We start from the raw sequence: 11,620 nt of genomic DNA, 5'->3' as shown, positions 1-11,620 counted from the left end.
GCAAAAAGCCATAGGAACAAGGGGGGAGTCTGGGGTTGTTCTTTAACTATTATGATTGGTTTATTCAAAGGGCTATTACCAGTAATTGGCTGGAGAGCAGTTGCCAGATCAGGTGAGGTAAGGGGGAATATCTGTGGGTTACTTTGACCCCTTCCCAGGGACTGAGTCAAAACATCTGTGGGTTATCTTGTCCCAATTTCAGGAATGGAGCTCTATTTGGAGAACACTCACAAGGACATAGGGAGATGGAAAGTTCCCAACATTTCAGTACGTGCATGTGTAGTTGTTAGATCCTTGGTTCCCAGGGGAGAGAGGAGCACTAATGCTGAGAGGCCTCAGAGTCATCAGAAATGACTTCAGAGTTATTTTAGAGTTCTACAATGCAAAGGTTTCCCAGGGTGCTGAGAGTAAGTGGCTGCTGTGTGCTCAGCCTTAAACAAGGCATTCATAGCGGCCCCTTCAAGGCTCGGGGAACTGTGAAAGGGAGGCAGAAAGAATGTAAGGCTGAAAGATAGGGTGGCAACTACGAAATGTCATCCCAGACTCAACACGACCCATACAATCATTAACTTGCAACAGCTATGGCTGCCTACATTGGGCTTACACAAGCCTGACCAGTCAATAATCAGTCACGGAACGGGGAGGGGCTCAGGGAGTCTACCGTTTACTGCTAACTATTGGGAGAAGGGAAATCATGGTCTTTAGTTGTGTACCCACAGCTGAGACCACTGAGAACCAACAGCTCTGGAAACATGGTCATGCAGACGCCCCTTGTAAAACTCAGTGGGTCACAAAACAGCATAAATAGGCTTGGATGTGAGAGATTTTTGGGAATGGAGGTTGATAGGGGTGGCAGGGAGATGGGAGGGGTGGGGTGGGGGCAGTAGGCATTGTGGACGTGAGGGAAATGTTCTAAGAACAGATCTAATAAAGATGCATCACAGCATGCATTGACACTGATTTGACAACACAGAAAGGGGCGACGGATACAGCGCATCCCCTAACTACCGTGAGCTGTCTCCCAGCAGTATAGGCTTATCAAGCCTCTCTCCTTCAATACAGATGCTGAAGACGGTTATCCACCAAGAGGCAGCATTAATTCTTTGAATTTCCCACTAGCTATTGCAGATATGGGAATGATCTCCAACAGTGGCCATCATTGTTAGGTGTGTGGAAGTTCAGCTACACAGGTCTGTGGCTCAGAACTGACTTCTCTCTGTCCCAAGAGGATGCTACACACAGAAGCAGGGAAAATATTCAGAAAAATCCTTGTTCTCAAGCAACATGTTTTAACTGACCATACTCGGAGAGTATACTGCTTTATAACTAGTTAAAATGCTTCAAAAATTAAGTGTCAAATATGATATAAAGATTTTTTCTGAGCCAGATGTGGTGGCACATGCCTTTAATCCCAGCACTCGGGAGGCAGAGGCAGGTGGATCTCTGTGAGTTAGAGCTCAGCCTGGTCTACAGAGGGAGTTCAAGGACAGCCAGGGCTACAGAAAGAAACCCTGTCTTGAAAAACAAACACAAATAAACAAAAATTGCTTTTCAAAGGCTATTATGAAGTTTGGAGTATGGCACATTATTAACACAAAGGAAACACGAACGAGAATTTATATTAAAATTGCGCATACTTGCAGCTGGGTATCTTCAGTGCCATCAAGACTCTTTTGTTCTGACTGGGTTGTCGCCTCGGAGTCCGATTCTGCTGTAACACATATACAAGTCTCTTAAAAAACTACTCACTCAGAAGAGCAGCACTTAAAAATAGATGAGAAGGATAAAACGCTAAAAGAGTAATGGTTATTGTCAATTTCCAAATTAAAAATTTAAATCAAGCTTAATACGCAGGTGGCTCCTTTATTAGAAAATATTTTATAAGCAAACTATTCTATGCACACATGCATGTGCCACACACACATACACACGAACACACATACACACGAACACACATACACACGAACACACATACACACGAACACGCATACACATGAACACACATACACACGAACACGCATACACACGAACACGCATACACATGAACACGCATACACACGAACACACATACACACGAACACGCATACACAAGAATACACATTCAGAGACACACAAAGTCACACTCGCACACACACCCTTTTGCGATATTGGGCTTGATGAAGCCTTCTCCTAAATGGCAGAAACTGTGATTATCCCAAACCCAACAACAGTTGTTCAGGCGAGAGCTTCTTCTCATCAGCCATGTTGGAAAGATTCTACAAACCCAAAGCTTTGGCTCTGAGAACAAAATCCTCAGAAGCAAACATTAAAACAGGAGAGTGGGAAACACACAACCACACCATTTTTGTCTTAACATAATACATTTAGACAACCCGTGTTATCAATCACTGATTCCAAAATTAATAGGATGTTTCTGCACATTTATATTTGAATACCCTATTCCTTATATCACATGTGCTTTTGTTCATTTCGAGACAAATTCCCTTTCTTTGCTGCAGCCCAGGTCCCACAGATGACTGTGCAGATGAACAGGTGTCCTCCCTATGAGCCCCTTATAGTTTATCTGTCTCCAATAGTGGAACTCGAGTTATTGAGTAGTGCTCAATTCCTGAGTTAGCTCAGCTGGTAAAGGCCTGTCGAGCAAGCACGAGGACCTGAGTTCAAATTCCTGGCAGCTACTTAAAGCTGAGTAAGGTTGCCCAGGTCTAACCCTAGCATGCTGGCCAGCCACGGTGGATAAGTGATGAACTCTGGGCTCAGTGAAAGACGATGTCTCAAGAGATAAAGTGGGACCAGTTGATGGTGGCGCACGCCTTTAATCCCAGCATTCGGGAGGCAGAGGCAGGTGGATCTCAGCGAGTTCAAGGCCCTGGTCTACAAAGCAAGTTCCAGGACAGCCTGGAGAGAAACCCTATCTTGAAAAACAAACAAACAAAAAAGAAAGAAAAGAGAAAGTGGGGGTGAAGTTGGGGCAGCAAGATGGCTTAGTGGTAAAGCACCTCCTCTCAGGTGATCCCTGACATTCACGTGACATAAGCAGGAAACCAACTCCCACAAGCTGTTCTCTGAATGTGAGTTATGGCACATTCCTCTGTGTGTGTGTGTGCACGCACAAGATAAACAGGTATTAAAGAGAAAAAGAAGATGAGGTAGGAAACAATAGTGGAAGTTGTTACACATCAACCTTTGACCTTCACACTTGTGGTACACACACATATAACACACTTAGTTACACACCACATACATGTGTACACACATTTGTTTTAATTTCTTTTTAAAAATATTTTTATTTATTTATTATGCATATGAATGTTTCATTTGCTGATGTGAGAGTCCCTTCTGTATGCTGTGAATATCATTGGTTAATAAAGAAACTGGCTTGGCAGAGTAGAACTAGATGGGGAAAACTAAACTGAATGCTGGGCAAAAGAAAGCAGAGTCAGGAGAAGCCATGTAGCCCCACTGGAGACAGATGCCAGAACTTTACCCAGTAAGCCATAGCCTCGTGGTGATACACAGATTAATTGAGATGGGTTAACTTAAGATATGAGTTATCCAGAAATACACTTAAGCTATTGGCCAAAAAGGATTGCAAATAATATAGTTTCTGTGTTGTTATTTCGGGGATGAGCAGCCAGGACAAACAAGCAGCCTCCTACAATAGTCTACATGTACATCTGTTTGCACATGTGTGCCTGGTGCCTGTGAAGATCAGAGAGGGCATGGGATCCCCTGGAACAGGAGTTACAGGTGGTTTTGAGACACCATGTGGGTGCTGGGAATTGAACCTTGGTCCTCTGCAAAAGCAATTAGTACTCTTAACCATTGAACCATTTCTCCAGCCCCTTGTTTTATTTTCTATCCCATGAATTCTTTCTTTTTTAACTTTTGAGACAGTGTCTCTCTATATAGCCCTGGCTGTCCTGAAACTCATGATGTAGACCAGGCTGGTCTTGAACTCACAGAAACCCACCCACCTCTGCTGGGATTAAAGGCACGTCCCTATGCCTAGTTTATTCCATGAATTTATACAAGCTTCAGGCACTGAACACTCAAGGCTGAAACAGGCTTTACAGACAACTGCTGTGGAGCTGATGCTTGGGTCTGGATTTCAGAGAAACAGATGATCTGCCCAGAGAACAGCAAAGGGCGAGGCAGGACCAGGAGCAGCAAGACACACGCTTGCCTAAAGACGAGTGTCAGAGATCCCAGACAACAGGGCGGAGGCGGCAAGGCTAGACACTCTCAGGAAGAAGTCTGACTTTAAAAGTCTTGCATGTGTTTCCCACTGGCATGGGGACTTGTGTCCTCGGGCTGCGCAGCACTCAGGAAGGCACCGGATTAACTGATATGCGTTATACGCAGTGAAGTAGTCAAACAGACTGGGTGTCGGGGAAGGATCCCGATTGATGGACAATGCAGCCCCACATCTGCTGGTCAGCATGTGTACGCTCGCACGGTTCAGCCTGGGGACTCCAGAGATCGGCCACCTTGGAACCAGTGGCCTGCTTCCAAAGTGTTCACTGCTCCATCTGGACTCCGGCCTCAGGCTGCCCTGATCAGACAACTCACATTAAGATTGCCAAAGGAATTTTAAACTCTGGTAAGATATTAAAGGCCTATGTCTTTTTCTGATTTCTTTATGACTGATCCTATGCTTTCTTCTCTTGAGCCTCTGAAATGGGGAGAAAAACAGTTTCCACAACACTGAACTGTGTACCTACGTGGCCAACCACACAGATTTAAATTTATTTATGATTAAAACTGTAAGACAACTGTGTGACCTGGCACCTTAGGTCTCTGGGGGACTCTCAATGGCGGGGAAGACAGGAGTGAGAGAACTTGGTTCTGTTTGAGGTCTCTGTCTTTGTGAAGAGAAGGGTTCCAATTCCCCAGCCTTCACTGGGCAGGTGAGCCTGTGGCCTGCATCCACACCCGCTCCACTGGCCTTTTCTTTCCTCCCCTTTCCCCCTCCCATTTCTTAGTCCTAACTTTCCTCAGATCTTAGAATATCTCGGCGTGGAATTAATAATGAGTATTAGTGGTGCTCTCAGTTGTAGAAGGATAGACACCCGTTCCCACTTTTCTTGTCCTTTCCTTCCTATGCGTTTAGTTGGTGCATTGCTTTGGCTGCAGGCCACCTTTCTGCCACTCAGCGGGTGAATGCGATTTCCAGTGACCTTCGGGATGAGCTGCTCTTACCTCCTGAGTGCTCATCTTCTAGATAGTTCCCCCTTTGACCCGTGGCATCAGAAGAGATCCCCTCACACTTGTTTGGCAGATTCTCAGAGACACTCTGAAAAAATTAATATCCAAAATTATTCCGCAAAGAGCCAATTGTTTCATAAGAAGGTATCTGAAGTTTTATTTATTTTTCTATATTTTTCCTTTGTTATTAAAAACCATTGACAATAAAAATGTCACACACCAAAATTAACCAGATCCAAAGACAGCAAAAGTTAATAACTTCTTACTGAAGTTCCTATTTCAAAAGACATTGTTTTAAAGTTAAGTATATGCTGAGTTCCAGAACATCTCTGTATAGCATCTTCTGTATGGTTTGTAGATCAAGCCAATACTTTTTCTTTATATGGTAACCAAGTCTTGCATATTAATCATGGGGCCCATGATCATCGCATATATGAACCAACGCTGAATGGCATGCACACCTCAACAGGGAACAACACTTAGGATCCCAGCTTCCAATTTGTATTTGCAGTGAAATTAAATGTCTATATAGAAATTTTAAATAAAATTTTGTATGTATACTGCCTTTAATATAGATGAGGGCAGAAAAAATTCTGTCTTTGAGGCACACACACACACACACAATGTGTAGTAGTGGTTGGTGACCTCATCACATTGCACACTTACCTCACCCTACCAAGTGCTTGGGTCACTAGCCTGTGCATAACCATACCCAGAAAACCCCCGACCCTGCTTTGGTAGTTAAGCTCCATATTCGCTATGATGAGAAGTACCGGATTGCATCCTGGTGAACATAGCATGGGGTTGTAGAACCTTCATTTAGATAAACAAGAGCTTAGATGACCTAGATATACAGTGGAAAAATACTGCTGGGAAGTGGTTGACTAACATGTGAAAAAAACCTTTATGTGAAACACCCCTAAGAGGAGCTGGAGAGATGGTTCAGAGGGTAGGAGCTCTGGCTGGTCTTCCAGAGGAGCCAGGTTCAATTCCCAGCACCCGTGGGGTAGTTCACAACCTTCTGTAGCTCCACTTAGACATAACTGCACTTAAAATAAAAATAAATCTATAAGAGACTATCATGCAAATATTAGACCTGCCATGGACTCTTTCTTCAGTACATAAAAACTACGAAGTATTTCAAGTCTAGAGAAAAAGGAATGTTAGGAACAATTACTTACACACAGCATGGTGGCACATACCCTGAATCCCAGCACTCAGGAGACAAAGGCAGGTGCATCTTTGTGAGTTCAAGGCCAGCCTGGCCTACAAAGTGAGTTCCAGGACAGCCTGAGATACACAGAGAAACTCTGTCTCGAAAAACCAAAAACCAAAGCAACCAACCAAACACAACAACAACAAACAACAGTTACTTATTAAATATTTACAAAATGCCAGGTGCTTCTAGTATCTCAAGTGACACGGTGGTTTAGGGAGCTGGTGCCATGGCATTATCTTCCATTGCTTAGGAAATAGAGCAGTCTCCATGGCTATGAAATATCCTGCATAAATAACCAGATATATGACTAGGTAATATCACACCTAAATAACCCGGCCTTTACTAGCGAATACTTTTCACTAAGAGAAAATCAGAATGAAACTCATGTCAGCAAAAGAGCAACTACCTCGTTTTCAAGGTTTACTTTCTCCCAGGCCAGGATTTCTTCCTCTAATATTTGGAACTCACTGTCGGACAGCCTGTCCTGACGATCTTCATCCGCCAAAGCGCTTGCGGTCCTGCCACCAGGCGGCGCGGCACTGGCGGTTCTTGCCGTTTGCGCAGGGGCCTCGCAGTTGCTGTGCAGGGGCTTCTGGGTCAGGTCCGGTGTGCCTTTACTTTTCTTATGAGTATCGGGAAGAGTAGAATCACTCCAACTGTTAAATTCACTCGTGTGACTCCCTTCTGTGGACTCTGAAAGCCTTTTGGAGTCACTGGATTTCGACATGGGTCTGCTATCCAACTGCCAGGCCATGTGTTTTGGTCTCAGAGTTTTTTGCAACTGGCTCTTGGATTCACAGCCGTCTTGCTTTCCTCCCATACATGCTTCTGGGCATTGACCGCTACTCTTCCCACTTTCTGTAGTTTTAGAAGATTTCTCCTTGCTTTTATGAAGGGATTCTTCTGTTTCGGACTTGTTACTTTCATGGTCTAATTTATGTTTCATTAAGGGAGATTTAGTGACTGACTGGCCACTGTGTTCCAAGACCTGAGAGAAAGAGGGAGACGGAAAGATGTTTCTAAGGCCACCCTCCTTCTGTCTGGGATAGTTCTGCAGTGTTACAGCGGCCAGTGCAGCAGCTGTGTCTCTGTCCTCACGGCCAAGCATATCCCAGGCCAGTTTAGGGGTGGCCAACTTCAGGGACGTTTTTCCTGTAGAGTCATCCCGTGCTTGCTCTTCCTCATGGTGAACAGTAATTTTGACAGCTTCACGGATCTCACTGACCTTCTGGCTTAGCTTATTTGTGGCAAGCTGTCCAGTGTCTTCACCTTCCAGTCTGTCTCCACCTATCAACACTCCCCTGAGCACTTTCCCCTTGCCAGATCTTGAGTATCCATCTTCTCCATCAGAAGCCGTGCTCCGCTCTGGCTCCTGGTCTTGCTCGTGGAGTTGTAAAGGTGGGGAGCCCCTCTGCTTGACTTGACGCTGGGATGCTCTCTGTGCCAAGGGATGCTTCTCCAGCTTATCCTTGTCCTTGGAAATCATAGGGCATGAACAAAAATCATTAAATAATTTAACACATACCTTTAGCTTTTCATTATATACAGTTAGTTACACAAAAATCACAACAAGCAAGACTAACAAATAAAACTAGTTTAGGGCTGGTGAGATGGCTCAGAGAGTAAATAAAAGTGTGTGCCACTGAAGACTGACAATCTGAGGTCAACCTCCAGAACCCACAGGGTAAAGAGACAACCAGGCCTCCCCCCCTGTTGTTCTCTAATCTTCTTGGGGTGCTGAGACATGTGCACGTGCCCACACATACAGCAAATATGTGTAAAAAATATCTCATTTACATTAGTCCTCCCAGGAGACTTAACACTATCACTACTATTTAGACTAATCCTCACTTGGTATATGTTAGGTAATTTTAAATACTACAAGAACATTCTCACATAAAAAGATTTTATTTCACCATTCTTTAAATATTGAGCCCTGCTGTTCACTGACATTTAATCTCTGAAAATCAGTAACTGAATAGTACGAGAGCTAAGATATCCACCATCAAAACGGCGACACCGTGTGTGCAAAGACAGATTAACATAGAAGAAAACAATTTCAACATGGTGTTTGAATAGCCTGCAATTGTGACGGTTTCCTAAGTTTTCCCAGGCAAGATACAGCTTAAAGAATTACAAAGGAGGAGCATCACAACATCAGCATCCTGAGCTCAGGAGACAGCCAGTCTGAAGATGCTCTTAGCACCTCTGCTGCTATTGTGGCTCAAGAGGCTGGTTGCTGATACAGTACAGAAATATGTGGCCTGTATAATATTGCCCCAGAGGAGTTCGATTCTCAGCATCCACATGGTGACCCCAGTTCCAGGCTTCTATGGGCACTTCATACAGGTGGCGCACATACAAGCAGGCAAAACACCCACAGACATAAATAAAACTGATAATAAATAAAACTGATAGTCTGAACTTCTTTTCTGAATCTCATTAGGACTCTTACACAGCAAAATATGCCAAAGAATCATAGGGTGCATCAAGTAACCTGGAATCATTCTTCAGACCGTAGATAGCAGTCACAGCACATAGTGATCCTCGCAACTTCTACGGCCGCATACTGAGGTAGCAAGCACACACTACCTGTTAATTCTACAGGAGGAACATGAGGAAATAATTCTGGGCAGAAATGTCACTTTCTTTCCTGGACCTGCTTATTTGCTGTTCCGTATGTCTCTTGTACACTGATAGGCATCTCTTCTTTAGGTTAGGTACATCTTCCATATTTAGTTGAAAATATTTTCTGTGCCATTGCCCTGGGTTTCTTCTCTTCTTTCCTTGCTATTCCTAGGTTTGGTCTTTTTGATAGTGTCTCAGATTTCCTGGATGTTTTGTGTCTGGATGTTTTTGGATTAAATTTTTTTTTAAATAAGCTACCCAGTTCTTCTATCTTGTCTTTAATGCCTGAGAGTCTCTCTTCCCTGTCTTTTAATCTGTTGTTTGACATGCTAAGTTTTTCATTTCCAGTTTTATTTCAGTTTGGGCTTTCTTAGTGATTCTATTTGTTAAATTCTACTTTTGTGGTTTATGTTGTTTTCATTATTTCTTTCAACCATTGGCTTGCATTTCTACGTATCCATTAAGGCATTTACTAATATCCCCTCTAAGGTCTTGAACATATTCACAATTGCTATTTTGAAGCCATTGTCTTGTGCCTCAGCTAAATTGCTTTTCTCAGGGCCTATTGCAATTGGGTTGCTGGCTTCTGGAGGAGGCATATTGCCTTGAATGCTTGTGTTTTTGTTCTGGGGTCTAGGCATCTGGAGTGATGATATTTGAGGTGTTACTTGGTGTAGATGTCTGGTCTCATTTCTGTTGGTTGGATGATTGATTCTTTGGTTGCTGTTGCTCGCCCTGGGTCCTGGGTGATGGCTGTGGGATCCATGTGCTCCCATGGGTGGTGGGGGTATAAAGGCATGGAGATGAGCGAGAAGGAAAGGGTGAGGGGGCAGCAGGAAAGAGCTAGAGGGAGCCTGGGTCCCCACCAAGGGGTGGAGTCCCCAAGAAGTGGAGGTGAGGTGTGAGGAGGGCTTCTGCTGCGCAGGCCTGAGTTCATCTGGAGAGAAGAAGATGAAAGCGTTAGGGGACCTGGATCAGCCAATTTATGTGGTGTGAGAAATGGAAAACCTTATTTTAGAATCCCCCGGTTTTCCTAATTCTGTATCGGCAGCAGGCACACAGTTCCTACTTCTTAGCTTTGTCATATGCCATGGAAGGTAATAATTGGACAAAAAACTACTAAAATCATAAATCTATCACCATCCAAATCTTTGATTTATAAGCCTTCAAGTACTTTCCAGATACTGTTCAAAGTTGGAAACTTGGGTCCAACACTGCCACACCGCACTGCTCAGTTACACACGCAGCTGTGGCATTCACAGACGCTAAATCTCCACACGTGGGTTCTTTTGGGGTCAGGAGAATATAATCGTGAGGATTTCTGGGTTTTAAAGCTGACAGAGTTTTATGTTAATATTTAACTGTCAGTACTGAGGCGCCGCAGCCGTGTGGTGGAGCACTAATTACAGACACTTGGGCCTGGGCTCTAACAGCCCAGTTCAAAGGGGGAAACACAATAAATACTAATGTCAGTCCCACTCTTTGCGAGGGCCACCAGGTGGCTTTACTAGAGGAGACCCTTGAAAACGCAGACAGGGGCTTTCCAGAGGGAGGTTTGTAGATTCTGTTGCTCATCTTGCTTTCATTCTTTGCTGACAGATACTGACTCTTAGAACACACCACGACTCCGAAGTGGTCACTGCATATTCCACACATCTTTGTGCAATGTGGTGGCAGTGTCAGGAGAAGACAAAGCTGAGTGCACACAACATGCAGCATCCACATTTTAAAATCTTTCTTTTCCAAGTGTCGCAGATGAAGAATCTTGTCCAGTGCTGAGGCTGTGGCTCAGGAGATGGACTTCCTACCACACCCTGAAGATAGATTGCAGGAATACAGCTGACCCCTTCATTACTAGGCTGCAAATAATGCTTGTTTTTCTTACGATATAATTAATTTTCCTACAGTCCCGCAGTACGGGCTAGAAAGATGCACTGGGCAGTTAAGAGCACTGGCTGCTCTTCCAGAGGTTGGTTTCCCAGCACCCACACAAGGCCCCTCACACAACCCACACACAGCTGCCTAACTCCAGCTCCAGAGGATCCAGCACCTCTCTCACCTCCATGGAAAAGAGCACACGGGTACACATATGCACGCTTGCACATACACACATATAATAACAAATCTTTCTAAAACTCTACATACTAATAAAACAAAAAACATTGAAGGAATAAAAATTTACACGTTTCTGCTAGGTAGTTAGAACCATGGGACACCAGAAAAATTCCTTGATCACTATGATAAGTGACTATATTAAAATTTTTGATTTTTTTTATGTGTATGAGTGTTTTGTCTGCATGCATGCCTGGGCACCATGTGTGTACCTGATTTCTATTGAAGTCAGAAAAAGGTTGCTGGGAGTGGTGGCGCACACCTTTAATCCCAGCACTTGAGAGGCAGAGGCAGTTGGATCTCTGAGGTTGAGGCCAGCCTGGTCTACAGAGTGAGTTCCAGGACACTCAGGGCTGTTACACAGAGAAACCCTGTCTCAAAAAACCGAAGGGAGAAAGAGAGAGAGAGAGAGAGAGAGAGAGAGAGAGAGAGAGAGAGAGAGAAGAAGAAGAA

The 11,620-nt window shown here is 44.1% G+C and overlaps 1 protein-coding gene across 1 annotated transcript in view; it reads right to left on the bottom strand.

Moving 5' to 3' along the window:
- LOC126500851 (ankyrin repeat domain-containing protein 36A-like) overlaps nucleotides 1-11,620 on the bottom strand; it is a 151,818-nt gene that overhangs the window by 63,914 nt on the left and 76,284 nt on the right. Inside the window, 4 exon segments of the mRNA XM_050141091.1 lie at nucleotides 1,638-1,708; nucleotides 5,203-5,296; nucleotides 6,834-7,901; nucleotides 9,922-10,024. Of these exon segments, the coding sequence (XP_049997048.1) occupies nucleotides 1,638-1,708; nucleotides 5,203-5,296; nucleotides 6,834-7,901; nucleotides 9,922-10,024 (1,336 nt within the window).

The sequence above is a fragment of the Alexandromys fortis genome, unplaced genomic scaffold (assembly GCF_014885135.2).
Source record: "Alexandromys fortis isolate MF-2015 unplaced genomic scaffold, M_Fortis_MF-2015_v1.1 scaffold_7, whole genome shotgun sequence".
Classification (NCBI taxonomy): domain Eukaryota; kingdom Metazoa; phylum Chordata; class Mammalia; order Rodentia; family Cricetidae; genus Alexandromys; species Alexandromys fortis.
The sequence above is the reverse complement of the archived record's forward strand: the minus strand, read 5'-3'. Positions and strand labels throughout refer to the sequence as shown.